The sequence below is a fragment of the Tenrec ecaudatus genome, chromosome 6 (assembly GCF_050624435.1).
Source record: "Tenrec ecaudatus isolate mTenEca1 chromosome 6, mTenEca1.hap1, whole genome shotgun sequence".
In the NCBI taxonomy this organism is placed as follows: Eukaryota; Metazoa; Chordata; class Mammalia; order Afrosoricida; family Tenrecidae; genus Tenrec; species Tenrec ecaudatus.
The window spans coordinates 94,582,227-94,606,214 of NC_134535.1; the positions used below are offsets into that span (position 1 = coordinate 94,582,227).

A 23,988-nucleotide genomic window follows, 5' to 3' on the forward strand; every position below is an offset into this window, starting at 1 on the left:
CGGCGTATTTCCTTGTATGTAGATAGAGCTTATGCTCTCACAGACAACAGGGCACTTCCAGATGGATCTTGACATGCCCTTTTGGATGATGAATGCAATACCATTCCTCTGGACTGGGTCATTCATGACACAGTATATTACATGACTTTTTTATTCAAAATTGCACATATCAGTCCATTTTAGCTCACTTATGCCTAGAATATTGATCTCTATGCATTTTGTTTCATTTTAAACAACATCGGTTTTCCCGATATTCACACTCTGCATATTCCAAGTTCCAGTGATGAACTCATGTCCTTCGCTGTTTATTTTGATTTTGAGTGTGCCCGCCAGCAAATGAAAGCTGCAGAAACTTCGCTCCCACAGGCTTTCTTCCTTCCACTTCACAATGATCAACTGCTCTGAGAAGGCAGCTCTTCCTCGGTCTTATTTTCAGTGCCTTCCAACCTCCAGGGCTCATTTTCTGGCACTGTCTCTGACAAGATGCTCCCTCTGTCATTAAGGTTTCAGTAACTGGCACTGTTTTGCTGCTATCTCTAGTGTTTTCAGTGGCAAATCCCCCTGAAGTGAACAGCCCATGCCTTCCTCTCCCTCTGTGCTTAGTCTGGAAGCTCTGCCACCCTTCTTGTACCTGAAATGCCAGCAACTGCGCCTTCAGCATCCCAGCAACACATAAGCCACCAAAGGATTCTCTTTGAGATCTACCAGATCATAATACATGGTTCCAGAAATAACTGACCATTAGTTTGGTTGTCTGCTTAAAAGCTTGCATTCTTTTTTTTGTGGTTACAGAAATATAGTTTTTGCTAAAGCCATATTGGAACACTATATCTGGTCATTCAGTTTTTATTATTTTTATAAAGCCTCAATCATTATTTAGTGCTTAGTTTCTGTCTGCCATTGCGTTGACCTAAATATATTTTTAAAATTTTTCTTCATGGAACTGATAATCCATGGACAGATGCAAAGAGAGCACCGGCATTGGGAGGGCAAGCCATCTGCACGGATAGAGCCAAGTATATGGCATTGCCCGCAGACCACAATTCTGAAAGGACACTCGCAGTTCACTAGATGCCTAGCACATGGAAAGCCAATGGACCACTCCTCCAACTCCCAGAGAAGGCACTGACCCCATCTGTTATCCGTTTGCTGCTCTGGAAAGGCAGACGAATGATGCCAGCTCATCTGCATAGACACTTATTGTGCTCAAAGGAATCGGGGACCTCATCTCTTTGACACATCACAGTTTGAATTATTTAGCTTTGTATTAAAGACCTCAACCATCTTCCTAGCTTCAATTCCCCAATTCTTATTCCTTCTTCAGAGAAAAGCTCTCCTTTTTCTAGCTGGATGATTTCCTCAAATCCTGTAAGAATCAACTCAAGGAAAGTTTTCTTTGTGACATTGTGATTATTGGCAATTTTCTACTCTCCTATACAATGTTATACACATTTTCTACTCTCCTATACAATGTTATGAGACACATGTTTGGTATATTTATAACTGTTAACCAGGAGGAATGTTTGAAGGATGCTGTTATTCATTACCAAGGTGCTTTACAGCAACATGTCATAAGAATTTTTGTCTTAAAAGACCCTGGGTAACCAAACATCCTATTAACATAGTTTGTATTTTAGCCAATGTTTGCCAGCACACAGGATTTTTACCTCTTCCTTAGGTAGGCCAACTAGAAATTTCTGTTTCGCTGTTAACAATTACTTTACAATTGTTCAAAAAAAAATTCAACAGGCTAGAGTGTTTCTTGCAACATAAATCAATGGGACACAGAACATTTAAAGATACAACACATTTGGAAATGTGTGGTATTTATTAATAAATGAGTTTAGTTTGATAAATTTTAACCCACCTGATAGCCTTCCACCACTTTTTCTATCACATGCTCCCAATGAACAGATATCTCCGAAGATGATAAGACTTTGACACCTACTGCTGTGGGGGCTTCATTGGGAGCTGAAATTTGATGAAAACATTATATTCTTAGTAATATATTTACAAAAAGAAACAGAAATAACACTACTTAGTAAGACAATTACAAAAAGAACCTGAAATAATACTACTTGCTATCTGAACAAATGTAAACAATGTAATATTTCTAAACTATAAAATAAAATAAATCTAATGATTTTTATGATACGAATTTTTCCTCAATGTTTAATGTTATATGATTTTAGAGTTATCAGTAAAAAAATTCACACACATATTCATAACCAGGAATGTTAACATAGCTATACATACACATGCATAAAGTCACACCACACATCACCTTATACACATACACAAACACATATAAATAGTTTCAATATAGAAATATAAAAACCTTCATAAATTTATATGATATTTGTGAGCAAGAACTGCATTACTTTCCCCCCAAAATTATTTGCTTAAGAAAGCCTGCTGATGCAAATTAAAATTTTAATTATTTAGTTTATTAACTCTGCATTACAAAAAATTGGAAATGTGATATTTATGATCTAAAACTACTTATTACAATTAGTTTTCTCTGACTTGCTATTCACATGACATTATAAGATATTATGTCTGGTAAATAATGTCATTCACATGATTAAATTTTACTCCTTTCTGTTCAAGGTAAGAGCACTTTTTTCTCCTTGCCCTTAAGATCATTCCCAATACATTTTGACAACCGCCTCTGCTGGGGCTCAGGAAAGCTTTTATGCATCTAATCTTCCAACTGGGCATCAAGTCAAATATGTATCAAAATGGCCTTTGTTCAAGGAAGAAATAATTTATATCCCTTGTGATATTTACACAAAGAAACTAAGGACCCATTTAAGCAGGGGTGATTAATTTTTTTGTTTTTCATTAACATGCTATAATCCCATTTTTATGTTTTAAAATATGCTACATATTGGTACTGTTGCCTCTTTAACTCATGTAAGCATGTGACAATATGATTGATTTTCTAGCAATAAAAGAAAAGAGTAGCATTAATAAAAGTTTTGACCCAAGTAGGTTTTATGAGACTCATGAATCAATTAGGAAATAAATATAATTAAATACAAATGGTCATGAATATATAGAAGAGAATCTTGGACTTCTTCCTGGAAAGTTACTTCAATATCAAATAAAACTGCAAGGAAAGATATGGAATGAGAAGATAATCTATAACATTTTTATGCTTATGTTCTCTGTGCAATGTACTCAATATCACACAGTACATTACTCTCTGTACACTGTACTCAAATTATTAAAAGTGAAGCAAGTTATATTATGCTGAATCAACTCAAAGCTACAGACATGCAAGTTTTATCATCCAGGACTTGTCCATTGTTTGATTATAGTATTAAATAATATCTTCTACTTTTAAATTTTGTTTATGTATTTGAGCTCTGGTGGAGTAATGATCGCAAAATGGGCTACTAATGGCAAGGTGCATGGTTTGAAGCCACCTCCTGAGAAAGACAGGGCTTTCTATTCCCGTAAAGAGTTATAGTATCAGAAAGTCCCAGGGGGCAGTTTTACCCTGTCCTATAGGGTCACCGTGAGCTGGCATCGACTCCAAGGCATTGGCTTGGTATCTATACATGTGATTTTGTACATATATGGCACACTTGAGATCACTTATAGATTTGAGCTGAGTATAGATCTCTATAGAACTTTAATGTAAAAAATTGGCTGATGTTTTGTGACCTATATAAATTTCTAAAATTTTCTTGGAAAAATAAAAAGCTCTCTTGGAATATTGCTATTGCGTCAATGAAAGCATAATTGTGCATTTCATACACTGATAACGGCTCTGTTCAATGGAAAGCAGAAGATTTCCACTCATGCAGGGGTGATTGAAGCCACTGAGGAATTCTGAGTCCTGGAAATTCTTAACTCATACCACAATGGCCTCTGTACCACTGCTCATGCCTTACACAAACAGAAACATTTAAAAAAAAGGTTTTCGTGCTAGAGCTCATGGTCCAGTCCACTCATCACGTAGATGAGGCAATTCAGTAGAAAACTGACCCCGAGCACACACACAGTAAGGTGATCTCTGAGTCTGAGTTACAGGAGTCCCTGCATGTTTACCTTATTGAATGAGTTAATGAAAATAAAAATGGAAAAATCCCAAACTTAAGGAAGTATGCTTAGTGTTGCTGGTATGTGTTAGTATGAAAGTATTTTGCAAGTTCAGTTTTCTGAGAAATAAAGTGCCCCGGTCAGCTTTTGTGGCTTTAGTACTCAACACAGGAGCACATGGCCACAACAAGCAAGGTGGCTGCCGTGCTGAGCAGAAGGCCTGGTCATCGGTCAAGAGGGATAGGGATGTGTATAGATGATCCACTTGACTCCGTTTCTCCAATACACTAGTGTTTAGAGGAGTGGTTAGGAAGTAGAAAGTCTTGGATTTAAGTCTTCTACTCTATTTATTGGTGGACTACATCACTGACTCCCCAAGCCAAATGTGTTAGGTAAGAAGAAAATAAACATCTATCTGCTTTCCTAGTCATTAATTTTTTACAACCTACCTAGGAATAAAAATATAAAAGAAGATCTCTTCTATTATAAAATTTATAATAATAATATGACTTAAATAGAAAATGATAGAGATAATTATAATTATATTTAATTTAAAATCATATTATTTAGAAAAGATACATTAATTCATCTATGGGCATGTTTAGCTCAATTAAAGTTACTTTCTTTTAAAAAAAAAAAGAACAAGAAAGAAAGACATCCTGCATTAGTATTTTTCCCCCAAAGTATTTTTCACATCCTAAGAAAAAATTTCTCCTGGCTTTCTGCCTTTTAAAAGTACACACACACACACACACACACACACACACACACACACACACACACATACTAATAGAGACTCCCTCAAATAACCTCCCAGTACTCTATTATAATAAAAACAACAACAAAAGTTTGCTTAAATGCTACAATTACACAGATTTTGGGTTTAAAAGAGTGATGTTACAAAGAAATCTGAATGTCAAGGCATTGGTAGGAAACAGGCATACTGAGATTCCATATTAAGAAGTCCTGGCTGACATAATTCTAAACCACAGGGCAGAAGTCATTTTAGTACAGAGTTCATATCTAAATTATCATGGGTCTAAAAGATGTAGACTTTAGTTGACACGTTTGTAACTAGATGAAGAAAAAGTGGAAAAGCTTTAATTTCACAGAATTCTCATTTAATAAATGCTTACTCAAAACCAAACAAACTCACTGGCATTGAGTCCATGCTGACTCATAGCAACCCTCTGTGGGTTTCTGAGACGGTTAGGTGTCTATGGGAGTAGAAAGCTCAGTGTTGCTTCCACGGAGCTGCCGGTGGTTTTGAACTGTCGACCACGAGGATCGCAGTAAAAGGTGTAACCGACCAGTAAATGTATAGGAATATTTCTCTTGAATCTTTTTGCTCCCACAGTTACAGCCTCCGAAAGCCACAGGGGCAGTTCTACCCTGTCCTACAGGGTCACTATGAGCCGGACTGGGTCGATGGCGCCGAGTTGATTTTAGTTAACCGTGAAAATGAATACAAGATGTTAAACCTCCCCTCTCCCCTTTAATCATGCTAGAGGTTTTCTTCTACGTACCGTCTTGTGCTGAATTAATGACTGCCGTAAGGCTGTATGGCCCATCCCCTTTATTGTTGAAGGCCTTCACTTTCACCTGAAAGGCAGTGGATGGACGCATGGTCTCATCTTTGTGGACGTATCTGCCAATGTCGGGATTCGTGACTGTAACTTTTTTCCATTCTTCTCCATCGAATGGCTTAAATGCCACTATGTAACCAAAATTGTTGCCGTAATGATATTCTCTTGACAAAGGCTAGTAGAAATTAAAATACTGAATAAGTTTGAGCCAGACAGTTAACTGGAACAACAAAACAAAAAAAATCAGCTATGCCAATCACAACCATATCTGGGATGCATCGTTGTAGGACCATTCCTTCCTCTCTCGCTGAGTAAGTGAGTGCTGGCCGAAGTTGCCAAGCAGAAACCTGTATCAAATGTGATCCCCTCACCTGCCAATTAGCGCCCTTGCTAATCCTTGGACCCTGCAGGGGAGCCCTCCCTGTTGGGCCTTTCCACTTGCAGGTCTCTCTCCGGGAGATTGCCCTCCTGTGTACCATCAGAATCTGACACTGTATTTTTAGCTTAAAGTAGCTGCTTTGATAATGCTTGCCCTGGCTACAGAATCGGCCGGGCGCTTCCCATCCAGCACACACCTTCGTTGTTTTTCTGTAACACTGTTGTGATTTTTATTTTCTACATAACTGTCTCTTTCAACTACCATGCTATACATTTCTGGAAGGTGGGGATTCAGGTCAGCTTTGTTCACTTTCCCCTGGTATTTCAAATAATATTGATTGAATGGATGACTTCATCATCTTCTCTGGAGCCAAAAATCAATCACGGGAGAGTGGTACAAGGCTCTAGTTCCCTATCGTGATTGAACAAGAGAAGCGAGCCAGAGAGGGGTGAGTAAGAAGAGATGGGACTAAGAAGTCAGAAGAGAACTGCAGGTAGTGGCGCACTTCTTTGAAGGCGATTGGGTTTGGGTTCTGTCAGACTTGAGTACTAAAACTTGAACACCAAAAACTTGAACATTAAAATGATGCTCTGTTCGGCATCACATTCTCAGATTTTTCTTATCAATATGCAAACCAATTGTCCAGTGAAAGAATCCCAACCAGCCCTGACCGACTATTATTATAAAATACCACCGACAGCTAGCGAGCCCTTGTCATTTCATTTGTTAGTTCTTCAGTCCGTGTGCCAATTGTGTGCTTGTTTCTTCACCGGAAAACCGAAGCTAAGGTGCTTTATGGACAAAAACCTCGAGCTGCAGCCAACACAGATCTTTCGATACACGTATGTTCAACAGGAGCACAGGGATATGGCCCGGTGGAACTGAACTTAGTTGATTATGAATGATTCCAAGAATGTCCAAATTGTGATGTTCGATGACCATGTCTACAACGAACAGTTGTTGGTTTGAGGTTATTATGTCTACAATGAACACTTTCTGCAATGAATACCTTTTCATTTTGATGATTTTAAATTTAGGTTTTTCAATTCAAACTGTTAAAATTACCTATAGAACTTTCAAGTGTAATAATTCCCAGGCTCTATACCATTGATTTTTAGATTTAATTTTTCGAATAGGATTTCCTATTTCCTATCATGTTGCAAAGTTTACAAGAAACAAGCCGCACTGCAAAGAATAAAATGCAAATGTTCTTTACATTTGTATGTTCTATAAGACAAGGACATTAAAAATTACAACTGAATAATGTGAGCTTCTTTCCTTATTCAATCGTGGTTTAAATCTAATTTAATATCTATTACAAAGTATGTAATTGTCACCGAGTAGAGTGACACTCAGATTTGCTCAATATTCACTTATTGTGTAAATCAGTTTGATTTATGTAAAAAACAAAGCCTGTCATTTTTCCTGCAGTCACTTAAATTACTTTGGAACCTGCCTTGCATTCTTGGATTACCTGTGGTGATGAAATACTAACATGGTTTAATGAAGAGGTGGTGTTTATACAAAGCATATTCCCACCATAGGTGCCACCTACCAAATCCAGATAAGTCTGTGTTATTACAGTCTCCTCGACTCTTGTATCAGAAACCCAGCCAAGATATATTATTTTCAAGACATTATAATTTGTGATATCTAAATTGTATTTATGCTATGAATATTTAATAAAACATATTAGGTACGTCAATAACTAGCCCCTTAGGTGACTTCTAAGACTGAGCCGTCCTGGGGAATTACATTCACAAAAGAAATGATCAAAGTCAGCGACGAGTGAGGAAACTGACTGATTTAAAAATGGATTTCAAAATGAAAATGTGTGAACTGAATCTTTGGAGTTTATAATGTTCAAAGGAAACATGGAAAAGTATAGTTGAGTTTCAAGGCCACAATATCTCTGGAATCAGTTAGTTGAATGCTTAATCTTCAAGGGCAATGGGTCTTCAGTGACTCATTATTTTTTTGTATGGAACTGTGCACTAATTTATAAAATGTGTGGTGAGAAATTGACATGTATTTGTGATTATGATGAATTCTTACTAAGGGATGCCAAGCCAGTTCTCTACCATAGAAAATTAATGTACAACAGAACCAAATACTGCTCATCCGTACACCAGCCTCACAATCGTTCTTATGTTTGAATCCAGTGTTACAGGCACTGAGTCCTCCTTCTGGCTGAACGTCATCCTCCTACTTTACTACACAGGGTGTCCTTTGCCAGGGACTGGTCTCCTGATAGCCTGTCCAAAGTGCATGAACTGAAGTCTCATCATCCTTGCCGATAAAGAGCATTCTGGCTGAACTTCTTCAGAGGCAGACTTGTTTGTCCTTTTGGCAGTCAGTGGTACCTTCCATATTGTTCGCCAGCACCATGATCCAAATGCGCTGATTCTCCTTTGTTCTTTCTTGTTCAACGTATAACTGTCATACGGTGTTTAATGTAATGCCATGGGTTGGGTCAGGCACTCTTAAGTCCCCGAGGTACCATCCTTGCTTTTCAATACTTCAAAGAGGTCTCTGGAGCAGATTCCCCCAGTGCAATGTGTCCCTGTTCTCTTGATTTCTGCTTCCCTGGGCACTGACTGTGTATCCAGCAAGACAAATTCTTCCACAACGCCACTCTTTCCCCCATTTGGTATGTTCCCTATTGATTCCGTTGTGAGCAATTTTGGTTCCTCTACACTGGGTTGTAATCCACAGTGAAAGCTGTAACCCTTGATCTCCATCAGCAAGTGCTCCAAGTCCTCCTCACTTTCAGCAAGCAAGATTGTATCACTTGCATATATCAAAATGTTTAGTAGTCCTTATTCCAATCCTGATATCACATTTTCTTCATACAATCCAACTTCTTTATTTTCTCAGCATACAGATTGAGTAACTATGGTGAAAGAATACAACCTTGACATACACCATTCTTGATTTTAAATCAAGCAATATTCCCTTTTTCTGTTCACACACCTACCTCATGACCCGTTTGCAAGGTCTGCATGAGCACGATTATGATTTTGAATTCTCATTCCTCTCAAGGCTATCAAGGTTATGGTCCACAGAGCCAGTGACTTTGCATAGTCAGTAAAGCACAAGTAAGCATCTTTCTTATAATCTCCGCTCTCAGCCAAGATTCAAATGTCATAAAAAGTGATATCCTTTGTTCCATATCTTCTTCTGTATCTGGACTGAATTTCTGGAAGGTCTCTGTCAAGGTACTGCTGAAATCATTGGATGATCTTCAGTAAAATTTTAGTTGGATGTGATATTGTTTTGTAATCTGTGCATTGTGGGGGTTACCTTTCTTTGGAATGGCTACAAAGATCTCTTCTGGACATTTGCTTAGGTAGCTGTCTTCCAAATTTCCTGTCATAGAAAAATGATTGCTTCCAATGCTTGGTAAAATATTTCATTTGCTATTCCGTCAATTCCTGGAGACTTGATTTTGGCTAATGTCTCAGTCCTGCTCTTACTCCCTCCCTCAGTATCATTGGTTCATAAGCTACTTCTTGAAATGGCTAAATGTTGGTCAGTCCTTTTGCGTAGAGTGGCTCTATGTATTATTTCCATTTCTTTGGATGATTTTTGCATCATTCAGTATTTTGTTTATGGATCCTTTCAATATTAGAACTAGAGGCTTGCATTTTTTTCTTTTGCTATTTCAGTTTAAAATATGCTGAGTGTGTAATTTCTTTTTGGTTTTCTAACTCTAGGTCTTTGAACATTTGATTATAATATTTTATTTTGCCTTCTCAAGTTGTCCTTTGAGATTTTCCCTTCTGTTCTTTGCTTTCATTATTTCTTCCATTGCCATAGCTTTTCTCCAATTAAAAGCAAGCTTCTTCTAACATCCTTTGAGCTTGCTTTCAGGTCTCTTTGTTGACCTTTTGCTTTTTTTCAAGGACGCGTGATGCTCTTGATGTCATCCCACAGCTCCTCAGGTCTTCTGTCATATTATTCAATTCATCATATCTGTTATTGAGAGATTCTATACATTAAGATGCGATATATGCAAGGTAATATTTTGGCTCTTGTGGATTTTCATTCCTTTAAACTTCAAACTGAACTTGGCCTAGTTTTACCTGCTGATACTGAGCTTCTCTATCCTCTCTTCTCCCACATGAGGTCAATTTGATGTCTTTGTACTCCATCTAGTGAAATCTACATATATGGTCATCTTTTGTGTTGCTGAACAAAGATATGAACAAGCCACTGGTTTACAAATGTGTATCAAGCAATCTCCAGTTTCATTTCTATCGTGAAGAGCATATTTTCCAACTACTCTTTCTTCCTTTTTCTTTCCACCTTTTGCATTCCAAAATTCAATAATTATTCATGCAGATTGACTGCATGATTGATCCACTTCAGACGGAAGACATTGCTATATTTCTTCACTTTCTGCATCACCAGATTTAATGGCGGGTTCATAAACTTGAGCAGTATTTGTATTGACTAGTTGTCTTTGTGGGTGAATAGTTATTATACTATCAGACAGTGTTGTACTTGAAGGTAGCTGCTGAAATGTTCTTTTGATGATTAATGTGATCTCATTCCCCTTGAATGGGTCATTCCGGCACAGTAACCATATGAGTGTTCTAATTCAACATGGCCGACACCCATCCATTTCCATTCCCTAATGCCCAGGATGGCAATCTTTATGTGTTTCTTTTCATTGTTGACAATTTCTAACTTTTCTAAGATTCATAATTCATGCAAAGTTCAAATTATTAATAGATTGCTTGCAGCTGATTCTTCTCATTTTCAGTCATGCCCCATTAGCCAATGAAAGTCCCAAAGACTTTACTCTCATGGACTTGATTCCACCTACGTCATCATGGTTGACTGCTTTGAGAAGGCAAGCCTTTCTCAGTCATATTTTTTACTGAGAGGCTGATCTTCTAAGAGGCGCATCTTCTTTCACTATATTTGACAAAGTTCTGTTATGAGTTCATGAAGAAAATATTATTTGTTCTTTTGGGGCATTAATTTGACAGTCTTCTTTATGTTAATGTATTGTAGGGAGAAATGTGTGTTTGAGATTAAATATATGTGAAACAGTCTACATACAATTGACTGATCCTACTTACCGCCCATGTTATGGTAAGTTCTCTATTGCTTCCACCTCCTCCTCCTACATCTGATGGTGCGACATTAGGTGCTAAAACAGACAAAAATAACAACAGAATTACAAGCTATGAGCGATAGAAGCCAAGGTTATTTATGATTTTTCTTTCTCTAGGAAAGAGGAGCTGTACAAATGGTTCAATTGTAATCACAATTGCTAACAGTAGCTGTGAAAATATTTGAAGGCCAAGATGAACACTAATGATAGGCCACAAGAAATGTGCCACTTTCCAGCACCAAAGCCTAGAGAGGCAAATTTCCCGTCTCTTCAGATTGTTTCATCTTTATGCCTTTTAATAGGGTTCTGAAATATTAAGTACACTGTGTTGCAGAGAAAGCTGCTACCTAACACTCTCATATCTGTTTATTTCATAAAAGTCACATCATTTTGAACAGTTTTTATGTTGAATAAAGACCTGATTAAGAAAGATTGTGATATTAAAATACAAAACCACCACCAAAAGTCAGAACACATGAACAAAAAGAGCAATATACTTGTGGTGGAAATAGTTTGCAGATCTTACTCAAAATCAATTGTAGCCAACAAGCTCAATGACCAGTTTTCAAAACCCTATGGGCTTCTGGAAACTTACCGCTTCGCTGGTCATAGACTAAAAGTACAAGCAAACACCATGTTCGCATTAACATTGTATCGTACTTTTGCAAGTGGCACAAACAAAAACCTTCCAGTCTTGTCCCCTAGGTTCCTAATTCCATATCTAAATTTCCTCAGAAATCTGTCGACATCAGTGACTCCCTGGTGTCTACTATCTTCATGACACTGAGATCCCTTGTCAATTGTAGCCAACACATCCGATGGCCACCTGTTATGTCACCCTGGGAGTTTCTCTCTGTCTTTGAAGTTCCTTCCCAGCGAGACACTGGAGTTTACTGGATGTGAACCCCTAGGACCAAACTGGACCTGTCACAAGGAGTAAAGCAGAATTTGTCCCAGAACTCAAAGCACTTGGCGGGCAGCCACACAGATGATGCCCATGTTGCTCTAGAAGATGTTTCCCTACAGATATGGCTTAGCTCAGTTTTACATAAATTTCCTCAACCTATTGTCATGATCAACTGTGAGTACTTCCAGAGTCCCTGATCCTTTCCCATAGGAGAATGCTTTCTAGAGACTACTCAGAGCAAACAGTTCATTGACTGGTTGACAGGTCCCCACATATAATCTGGATTCAAAGATATATAAGTATACCTCAAAGCGTCTAATATTCATCATGCAGACTCTTTGGTGAAGCATACACAGAAATTTCACAGAACAAAGAAATAATCGTATATATTTTAATATGATGGTTTTACTCCCCAATGAAGAAGTTAATATGAAGTTTGATGTATTTCATTAGACTACTCAGCTCTCACTCTGTGAGTGCAGTGAGTGTAGGAAATGAAACAGACAGCACGGAGGTGTTAAAAGGTTACTTATTGAAATACTTGAGATACAATACACACCAAAGGTTGTGATGTTAAAATAACTGCTGGAAATTCTCTTAGCCTCATAACTCATATTGTGAAGTTAAAGACTTTGTGCTAAATATAGGGGGGAAATACATTTTGTTTTATAAACAATGAATAAATCAAATTTTGTAAATTTAACTCTAAATATAGGCAGAGTGGTCACAGAGACATGATTTTTAAAATAACCCCAATAATTTATTATGCTGAAATTTGTTGAATCGCACATTACCTTTATCAGTGCATGTCTTATTTTCTGAAGCAATTCCTTGTCCTGCTATTAATCATATTCAATAGTAACCTTTTTTCTACACTCAAATGAAAATTCAGGATGTTTATGTTAAATGGACTTTTCCCTTCATTTTATAATGACTATTGTGAGTTATTTATATTGAATTTCAAATAAAAAATTAGTAATTCAAGATGCAGTTGCCTTTCAAAAATCATGGACTGAATTCAAGATGCTGAAATCAAGGAAAACCCAAAGTAAAAAATAATACTTGATAATAGGGTGTTTTTATGTCAAAATTGGATTACTAATTGACTCAATTTTTCCCGTCTTGCCTTGACTATTCTGTTTATCATTTTCAGCTTAAAAATATTTCATAGGCTTAAGTAGCAAAGTACACACATTACATGAAACTGGGAAAGAAGCAGCCAGGTGCCTTATATGTATCTCAGCAGACACAGGAGGACTTGGGCAAACAGGAATTCCCTTAAGAGAAGTAAATCATCCTAAGGACAGGAAGCTTATTTAACTTCAGTCTCTCGGGCAGTTAACAGAGAACAAAGTATTCATTCTTTAAACATTAAATAGAACTTAAAATATTATTTAAGAAAAATACTAAATTCCTGAATTAATCATGAACAAACACCACTTATAATTTTACTGTGAAGGCTAAAAATAGTGAGATTATGTTGTGAGTGTGTTTTTTTAAGATCATTTTAGTCTAATAGAAATTCTTTTATGATATGCATAGAGGGATTCTGTATTTCAATGATTTCAGGAAAATAAAAAGAAAAACTAATTTCATGACTATTCTCTCCTATGAAAAGATGATAAAGATCATTTTCCTTTTATAGTTAAAGGCTTAATTCACATAGAAATACTACTTTGGACTCCAGTATTTTGGTTGATAATATGCAGATTAGATTGTGATAAGACCTAAATTATAAAAACCATAAAGTATATAAAAATATTATTCAGATTCAAAATATGTTGAATAACTAGTGTAGTTCTAGATAATATAAAAATAAGTCAGCTGGGGAAAACAATAGGTTGGGCAAAAGAAATTTTCATAAAGTGAAATCATGTTAATGCATAGTAAAATTGATACTAAAAGGAGTTCAACCCCAATTGAATTCATGTTTTTAATTTAGTAAAATCATTAACACTTTCTAATCCATTTCTCAGTATGATAGAAAATAAAATGACCAATTAATAAATTAACATTGCAAAACACAAGATATAGATACATAGATCTATAGTAGATATATATATATAGTTCATTTATATATACAGTAGTGGATTCTTTTAAATCATGTGATGTAAATTCCATCATTGCTTCAATGGCTCCTTTTAAAAATAATTCTTTATTAACTGACAGTTGTCAGAAACATCATTTTCACTTTTGCCCACCCCCCCTTTTTCCCATCCCCCCCTTTTTCTTCTGCAAATAATTCTTGAGCACCGACTATGTGAAGCACCAAAATATGCAGAAGTGTACAGAATCTGAATCCAACACACATTTGCAGTGCTAGATATTAAGTATATACTTCCATGTATGGAATATTACCACTTTGTAAAGGTTTCCTGATGGGAGGGATGAATGAAAAGCCCATTTGATAACAGCCTTATCTACATCAGAGAAGTCATTTTCACACAGCTTGTCTGAGTAGGCACTGCAATCACTCTGGAGTTACTGGACAAACGGGCTACACCTAGTTTACAGAAGTAAACGAAGCCCTCAGAAGGCAGCTCAGGAAAAGGGATTTAAAAATTCCATGATTTCTCTGTTTCATTTTCCCATTAACATGGTTAGCCCCTGGTACACAGAGAAGCTGCAGTAAATTTAGCTCAGACTTCCTGATCACTTAAAAACCAACACCCCTTGCATCTTATCTACTTTAACTATGGCCAGTGACCACATGTCAGGTTGGCTTCATACCAGGTTGTTGTCTTTAGGTGCGGGGCCAACTACAAAATAATTTCTTAGTACTCTTCTCACCCTTTATCAAACACATGGAGGGAAAAAAGACTTAAATAAAAGCATTAATTAAAGGAAAAAGAAGAAATATTTTATTAAACATAAAATTAAGACTCTAAAGATAATACAAAAGCATTGGTTCTGTGTATTGTCCAAAAACAGTCTGCGCAGGAACCATTTAAAGGATTGACACATCCGCTACACCCACTTGAAGCCATTAGCTACAGGAGCACAGTTCGAATGACATATTACTTCCCAAAACGCTTGTGTTATCTCCTTCTTACAGTCAAAACCCAATGGCCACAAACACATCTTCTAATTCTTCATTTGGGTGCATCTAATGCACTTTTTTAAATCCAAAGAATACACCCAACTGGCACTGAGATCTTAACATTCAGTAATTGGGCAGATAAGGGCATGTGCTTCATTGGATAACGTCACGTCTTTCAATCAGCATAATGAGGCAGAGGACCAACCATTCCATCAAATGGGAACCAGGCTTTATCCCACCTAACATATGCTGGCATCCCGTCTCGGGTTGTTATTATGGTACGTGACCAGAAAAACATCCTCTGTCTTGGAAAATATTTTTTATTTTCTTGTGAGGATAAAAAATGTAAATGACCAATTTGATTCATATTCAGGTTAAAAAAGAGTGAAAAGAAAACAAGGAGTAAATATGTTTAATTTCATTAGATAAAATATATAAAATGATTCAATTAAAGATGCTTCTAAAATAAAATTTACTGCCAAAACTAGATGGTCAATCAGAGTATAAAATATGTTTGATAAGCATTTTAAACTTTAAATTGATTACTAATAGCGTAATAAATATTAATGTGTAAATACCATGTACCACACAAGGTTGCTTACTTTTTTCATATGATACAAATTTCAGGTCTAATTTACATATTTATTTGTGTGTGTGTATGTCTATGTGTCTCTTTAATTTCTTTATACACCCCTCTTCCTTTCCTCAAAATCCACTTCTTATGGTGTGAAAACCACTTCCCTTGAGAACAGTGATCTTAAGTTATTTGTCTTTATGAGATTGACCGACATTGCTGAGCACAGTGGCTTCCAAGTCTATGCATGTTATGAGATGCATGAAGGTTGCACCGTTGGGTTTGGTTTGGGTTGGTTTTGAGATGCATAGCACTCTGTGGTTCACTAACTTTTAGTTATCCATTGTTCGACAGACAGGCATTTTGATTTTTTCTGTCATTTTTCTACCATAGGTAGCATTGTGATAAACACAATGTGCACGCATCTGTTTGTATTGTGTTTAGTTCTTTCGGTTACCTACTGAGTAGAGATTGCTGGGTCACAGGATGTTTCTAGTTGAATTTGGTTAAGGAGGTGCCAGCCATATTGTTTCCCATAGAAGATGCTTAAAAATTATCCAGAGGATAAATAGTTCTCACTTACAAAGGGGAAATGAGGCCCCAATGGGTTAAACATTGTGCCCCAAATTGCAGATATATTAAATAATGACATCAGGATTCATAGTGCTTTTACTGCTCTCCCACAATGTGGTTTAGAAACCAGACCAGCAGAAAGAGAAAGACCTGAATTTAATCTTAGCGCTACCTTTCCACAATTTAATGCTATGCTAACCTACTCATCTATAAATTTAGGAATAAAAGATTCAAAATATTTCAGTGGTATGATAAATATACATTGGCATTATATTTGTTAAATATTATAAAATTAAAAACACCTATTATTGCTGATGTTGTTAGTTGCTGTTGAGTCAATTTAAAACATTTACTTCTTATTTTTAATATACAGAATAGCCATGTGCCTGATCTAGATCATGGACATAGAACTTGCTGTTTTCTTAAGTGAAAGTAACTCATTATGTCTCTTTTGGTACATATATTTTGATATAGATAAGATGGCTAATAGTTCATAGGACTGGAGTTATTTTGTTTGTTTTATTTTTGACTTCAAAGACGTTCAAGGAAGTTATTTGTTGAGCACTCCAAGGATATAATTAATTTCTTAATAGAATTCTATTCAAATAACAAAAATGTAAGAAATGATGCCAACAGTTTTCTGAACGCAATAGCACCTTATCAAACATCATTGGTTTGATGTCTCTCTGAAACGATTTTCTGGCACTTCCAAAGAGAAAGGGCATTGAAATTTAAATACCATCACCAATTTCAGTCCAGTTGTCTTTGTCTTCATGAACATTTTTTAACTTCAAAATTTGTTGTTCAGACAAGACTTAGCTCATATAAGGAGTGTTCAATAAATCTAAAGAAAAGGAGAGTTGTAGAGTAGTGGGTATGCTGTGAGCTGAATGGGTTGCAATTTGAAACCAGCAGCAGCTCCCAGGGAGAAAGATTGGATCTTCTACTCCCATAAATAATTAGCCTCTGAAACCCGCAGGAAGTCTTTGTGAGTCAGCTTTGACTCGATGGCAGTGAGTGTATTATGAAAAACCCAACATAGCATTCCTTTTTCCCCACCAACATAAATTTATATTGTCTATAACATGTCTGAACAGGAGCATCTACTTTGAGGCACTAGAAGGATAAGATTTCAGTCTGAAAAGACCCCCTTATCAGAGCAACATGAATGCTTCCAAAATTGAAGTAAGAACAAACAAATTGAGGGTGATGGTTGGGCGGAGGATTGGTAAACTCATTAATAAGTTTATGGGAACAACGACCCAAAGAAATCAGCAGTTTCCAAATAGATAACTCATTTCAAGAAGGGCCAGGGTGATGTTGGAAATGGAGCCTATATTAATTTGTGAGGAAAAAAATAATCTAATCAGTGCTCTAATTGAAGAGGGCTGATTATCAGCATAACAATAGCCAGTACCAGAGACAATTTAATTGTTTCCACATATACAATTCTGACTAAAAAATTAAAACTGAGCACACGCTCTGCTTAATATACGCCAAAAATGTTGCTCCCAGTTCAACTGCAGACAACAGCGGTGATTTCAGTGGAAAGTTTTAGGAAACAGGATCAAGATCCTGAAACATTTAATATGGCTTTTCCAAGACAGTCCTAAAACAGACGCAAACAGAGCCATGACAACCAAGAGGTATTAGTGGTCCAGTTGCAGCAAAAACAGACTGGTTACAAAGGCCATAGCATCTGTTTTGGAGATGTTCAGGACATTCTGCTTGAAAGAAAACACACAATGGTAACATCTGCTTATTATGAGAGTGTTTTAAGAGAGTTACCTAAAGCTTTCATGTAAAAACACACCAGAAAGCTTCCTGGAGTTGACGTCTCCCACCACAATAACAATCCTCTTCATTCTTCTCAACGAACCAGGCAATATTTCTGAAGTTGCAATGGGAAATGAACTTACAAGCCTGATTTAGCTTCTTCTGACTTCTTTTTGTTGCCTTACACTATTTTTTAATGACTGGCCCTCAATTTTCTTTACTAATGTAAAAAGAATACTTAGCTAGTTAAATTTCTAGGACTATAAGTTCTTTAGGGATGGACTAAATATTTGGTATTATTGCTTATAAAATTACCTAGAATTTGATGGGATTTATATTGAAATAAAGTGTATTTATATATATTTTTATCTTTTAATTCCACTTTGTTATAAACTTTTTGATGGCCTCACCTATGATATTAGTTAAGAGATCATGGGTAATGAATCAAACTCAATGAGAAAGAAAGGCTTAAAGATGAGATAGGCATACTTTAAAAAAATTGAAATACATTTACCTAGTCCAACTTAATCACTCAATATCATTTTTGCTTGTTGCACAATTTTATTTTGAAAATCCAACTTGTGAAATGAACTCAAGTGTTAGATTCTTCAGTATGAAATTACATACTTAAGATGGCTAGTCAACTCATGTTCCAAGTCTTTATTTTTGTTTTTCAAAATGTTGGTTATCCCATTAGCAAGAGCCTCTGGTACAAGCATAAGGGGTAGGAGCTTCTACAAGAACACTGGACATGTGCTTCTGAATACGATAAAGCTTCAACTTACATTATCCCTAAACCCTCAGTACATTTCTGTGAAGTAGAGAAAATGTCATGATTGTGTTTATTTTGTAGATACATACTAAAACTGATAAAATAATATTTAAGCAATATATAATTGCATAGGTATGCATGAAACCAAAGCATCTATTGGAACTCTGATACAAATAAATATTTTGTTTTAATATAGTTTAAGAAGCCTGCTAGAGAAATTCCTCAATATGAGAAGAGGTTTTGGGTAGACATGGATTTAAATGATTAGCCTTTAAGTAATTATATCAATTTTGGTGGATTTATTTATTGTCATTGAATTGATATCCTATTAATGAACATTGAGATAGTAATATTTTTCCCAAAAAATTACTCTGTGATCTATCACCAGATTAATGTATAAACAAGAGGAGGCATATACATACATTGAATTTTCTTCAGTTATAATGATAAATGATATTCTTATTCCTGCCGCCACAAGGACAAACTTCGAAAACACTACACTGAGTGAAATAAGTCAGATACAAAATATTATATGAATCCGCTTATAAAATTAATGGTTTCTAGGGGCTGGAGGAGGGGATGAGGAGAAGGAAAAAAGATTGTGACAATGATTCAGTGAGATGTGTGTGAAAAGTGTATGATCATTGTTTCATTCTCTATCAGCAAGGGTGCCATCAGCTGGCACTGGCTTGATAGCACCTAACACCAACATGGCTCACCCATGTTCACCAAGCTGCACATGCCTGGCGCACTCCAAGTATTGTTAATGATGTTTGCCTTTGTTTAATGCAGCTACCCTTATCATTTTGGCAGAATCACCTGATAAATTGTGTGAAGCTTGAAGAGACAGTTTATCAACTGCAGTCCATGTGAATTAGCTGGCATGATTAGCAGCGCACATTAAAACTCAGAATTGTAGTTAGTCGTTAGGCTAAAGAATTAATAGTCAGATAAACATAATGCTTAATATATAATAATATAATATCATAATACAAATGATAATATATTGTAATAAAATAGAATAAAATAGACTTTAATGGCAGTCTATCATTTGCTGAAAATCTTTCATAATGAAAATACATTAATTTAAAGAGCCTATACAAAATATTCCATTTGCTAGCCAAAGAATAATTAAAGAGTTACCATTAGATTTGGGTAAGCATTATTTTTTTTCTCTTTATTGGTGAAAAGGAGGATAAAAAATAAAGTAATTATTTCACTAAAAGCTGTACAAATAGAGTAGTATCGAGCATAAAATGTGACTATAAATTGGGGGGAAAGTCAAGATTAAACAATAATGAAGGGGCATATTTAGGGTACCATCTTTAGAGAATGTACCATCACTTCTTGGACATGGTATGATTTTCCAAACTGCAGAGATTGGATGCTTGCGAAGTCCCCATTGCCTTCTCTCCACTCCCTGCACACTCGAACCTCACTACCCACCCTCTCAATCCGTATGCACACTCAGTTATAAATGAATGATCATTGGACAAATTCTATACCCACAATTGTAAACATTCTAACAACGGACCCTATAGAATTTAAATTACGGTCAACATTCTAAAATACCAACTTTATTAAATTGTCTTTGTGAAATATACCATGCTTTCCACTTTCCTCTTTCTGTATTTTAACTGTGTGAAAACATTCTGATGCTTCATAACTGTGGTCTTGATACGGAACACTCATACACAAGCAAGACACACACGTACGAACACATTTTTAAGAAGGGCCATTTACTCTAGAGTTCATTATTCACTTCTCATCCACTCGCCTATAGGAACTGCATTTATGAGCCCTTCAGAGGTGAAAAAGGCTACTTGTTTGTCTGGATACTCACCAGCACCATCTGTTTTAATTCTGTTTGATGGTATACTGGGCTCTCCCAGGCCCAAAGTATTGGTTGCTAGCACACGGAATTCATACTCCATCCATGGGATTAAATCAACTGCTTTTGCTGCTTCCATATTTCCTTCAATAATTGGAGGATCTAGATACGATAAACATATAACAAGGCATTAATGGTTAATTTATCATTTTTCTAATTTCTGGGTTTTTTCCTGCTATTTAAAAAAATAACACATAGTGAGTTAAATTTTAAAAAATGAATACTAGAAGTAACAAACCATTAAATTTAAGTGAGAGAAGTCCTGAATAAATCATACACTGGAATGATATGCACATGAATGATTTCCCATTACACCTGTAAGATAGGACTAGGATCCTGCACTTTTGAAAATACCTAGGTCATACCCTCACTGGTAATCCATAAAGTACATCTTGAGTAGGCATGGGCTTAGGAAACAACGGAGGCCTTGCACATTTTGTACATTTATGGACTATCACTATGCATAATCCATAAGTAGGGAATTGTTTTCTAGGGTACCTCCATGTTCACACTCCTCTTTAGTTGGTTTGTACATTTATAGTAAAATCCTTTGGATTAATGAGAGTAACAATTATAATCATTAAGGAAGATACACTGTTTAACAGAATTTATGCATCTATATATTAATGGGAAGATTATATATTATGGGCAGAAATGATCCTAGCTTGCTTATTTAATTGATATATACTATATACCATAAAGTCAGAACTATATATAATTTTATATTCTTTAAATATTTTCACATGTATTTTTAAAAATATATGCATGAATATGCATATAAATATTTGTGTTTAGTTTATGTGAAAAACTCGTTCCCTTATACTTATCTATGATTTATTATATGACTATTTAGGGAATTTGCATCTTATAAAGCAGGCAATAATACATAGATCTTTAAGATACTCTAATCACTCATCTCAGTAAATGCTGTGTTTGTGTCCAGTTTTGAATTTTGAACAAGTTCTTTGTCTCAGAGTGTCCCACGCCTCACCCTGCACAGATTTCACTGTGGTCGGTGCTAACACTGCCTTCTGCATGCTTATTCTGCTCTGGACTTTTTCTATAGATTTATATGATATATATTTTGGACTTTCTAATGAAATGTTTGGTTTGTTCTCTCCTGTGTTCTGATTCTCTTTATTTCTACTCTCTTCTCCCTCCTTTACCCTCTAAATCAGAATGTTTTCCTTTGTTCGATGTGTGAATCTGCCTTCTTTTATCTATCTATCTATCTATCTATCTATCTATCTATCTATCTATCTATCTATCTATCTATCTACCTACCTACCTACCTACCTACCTACCTACCTATCTATCATCATCTATTATCTATCTATCTCTTGTTCCCTCTATAACTGGAAGAGGGAAAATACAGTTTTGGTATGTGAGAGTGTTTCATGAGAAGTGGGGAAATTTCAGCTGATCGCTGATGCTGTGTCGGGTGGGCCTCTTCCCCACTGGGCCTCTATCAATGATCTGGAGGCTCCTACAGGATAGGAGCCCTAGCCCTTTGGTTTATGCTCAGCCCACAACTTCTCCTGCCTCAAGGGGAAGAAGAACCTCTTCTACATTCTTTTAAGCCCACTCTCTACAACGATGAGTTCAATTTTTCAGTTTTCTCTCATCCATGCCCATTTTTCATGTGTGTTCTTCTATGGTTTGACTGTAACAAGGTTTTATTCAGAGCCATAAAGGTCCCTACTCGTGGACTGGGAACTCATACACCGTTTATCTATCCCTTAAATCCTAGAAGACATTATTAGATCCTTCAAAAAAAATCCCCATAACAAGCCAAGGAGACAGGTTGGAAAGGGAGGCCTGCTCCCTGAAGAAGTCAAATTTGCCTTGGAAGCAGATTGGTTCCCTGAGCCAAATAAAAGACAGAAATAGACAGGAGCAGAGGCACTCCACGTCCTCGCCATCCTGCCAAGTTCCTTACAGCCTTTCCGTCACTCCTGCAGCCAGAACAAGGGTGGAGCGCTTTGCCCCGTAGAGCCAAGTACTTATCATCAAGACTAGGGTCTGGAAGTCTAGAATTTTAACTGCATCCCTTCAGAGTCAGGCCACTTTCTACAGATAATTCCAGTTTGACAATCAGGTCGCAACTGTATTATGGCTGGGAAAGGCATCTCTATCTAAAAGAACAAGAAACTATATAAAATTCTCTGTGTTAATCCTTTTTAATATTGAAATTCCTATTTGGTTTTAGTGTGAATTTCAAGAAAAGAGGAAAAACAACTTGAGAATATCTTTTCTATTTTTTAATCATTTTATCGGGAGTTCTTACAAGTATCATTAACATTCATACCATAGTTCAATCATATCAAGCAATAATGTACAACTGTTTCCAAAATCAGTTTCAAAACATTTTCTTTCTTCTTGAACTCCTTGATATCAGCTCCCCTTCATCCCTTCCCTCCCCCACCCTATCCCCCAGGAACCCTTATTGATCGATTGATTCATTGACTGCCATATCTTACAGTATCCAATATATCCATTCACATACAATTCTGTTGCTTGCTCCCTTCAAGTGGGGTTTTACAGTCATCAATGCTGTCAGCTAGCCATCTCCCCCTCACCCGCTTCTCTTCCCGTACCCACGGGGAACCATTACTCCTGCTACTGTTTGAGGTGTTATTGATCTTGGCTTTAGACTTCTGTGTGTTCATTTGTATAATTAAGATGTGTTCATTTGTATAATTAAGATAGATAATTGAAAGCCAAGAATATTTTATTTTACAACAAACCCAAAGACTAACTCACAGATTGATTTCCCAAGAAAGTAAGTCCATAAGGGAGAATGAGAAGCAAGTCCTATAGGTAACCTAAGGCCAAGAATTTGCAGGTTTTTATTTGCCTGGTCACTGAGTTTGGGGGTGCTCTGCCCTCAGAAAACACCCACTACTTATTTGAGAAGTTTCAGAGACAGTGAGGATGATCTTAGGTTTGTCAGCCAATTGTTGGAAGAATAACTATAGCTACTTCCCACTTGCTCTGGACATCGCCCTAATGCATCCTGGGATTTCCCAAGAGGTTAAATATAATCAGAGACATTAGTTGGGGTTCTGCATCTCAACCCAAACCCAAGTATTTGAAACGATCCAGAGAGAACTCCCACATAAGTTCTAACTACAAAAAAGCAGGGCCTGTTTAAGAATGAAAATGTGCATGTCAAGGCTTCTGCCAGGACCCAACACAGCGGGGTGATATATATGTCCGAGGGCCTGGAACCAAAGCATGGCTCACAGGGGCAGGACTCACTAGGGGTCAAGGGCATGGCAGAGTTCCTTCCAGCAAAGGAGAGAAAAACTAGCA

The 23,988-nt window shown here is 36.5% G+C and overlaps 1 protein-coding gene across 3 annotated transcripts in view; it reads right to left on the bottom strand.

Moving 5' to 3' along the window:
* CNTN1 (contactin 1) overlaps nt 1–23,988 on the bottom strand; it is a 392,308-nt gene that overhangs the window by 54,972 nt on the left and 313,348 nt on the right. For all 3 annotated transcript variants that reach the window (XM_075551884.1, XM_075551883.1, XM_075551882.1), the window contains exons 18-21: nt 20,626–20,775; nt 11,106–11,176; nt 5,577–5,811; nt 1,868–1,971 (exon numbers count right to left, since the gene is read on the bottom strand). In XM_075551884.1, coding sequence (XP_075407999.1) covers nt 1,868–1,971; nt 5,577–5,811; nt 11,106–11,176; nt 20,626–20,775 — 560 coding nt within the window. The remainder of the gene's footprint in view (nt 1–1,867; nt 1,972–5,576; nt 5,812–11,105; nt 11,177–20,625; nt 20,776–23,988) is intronic.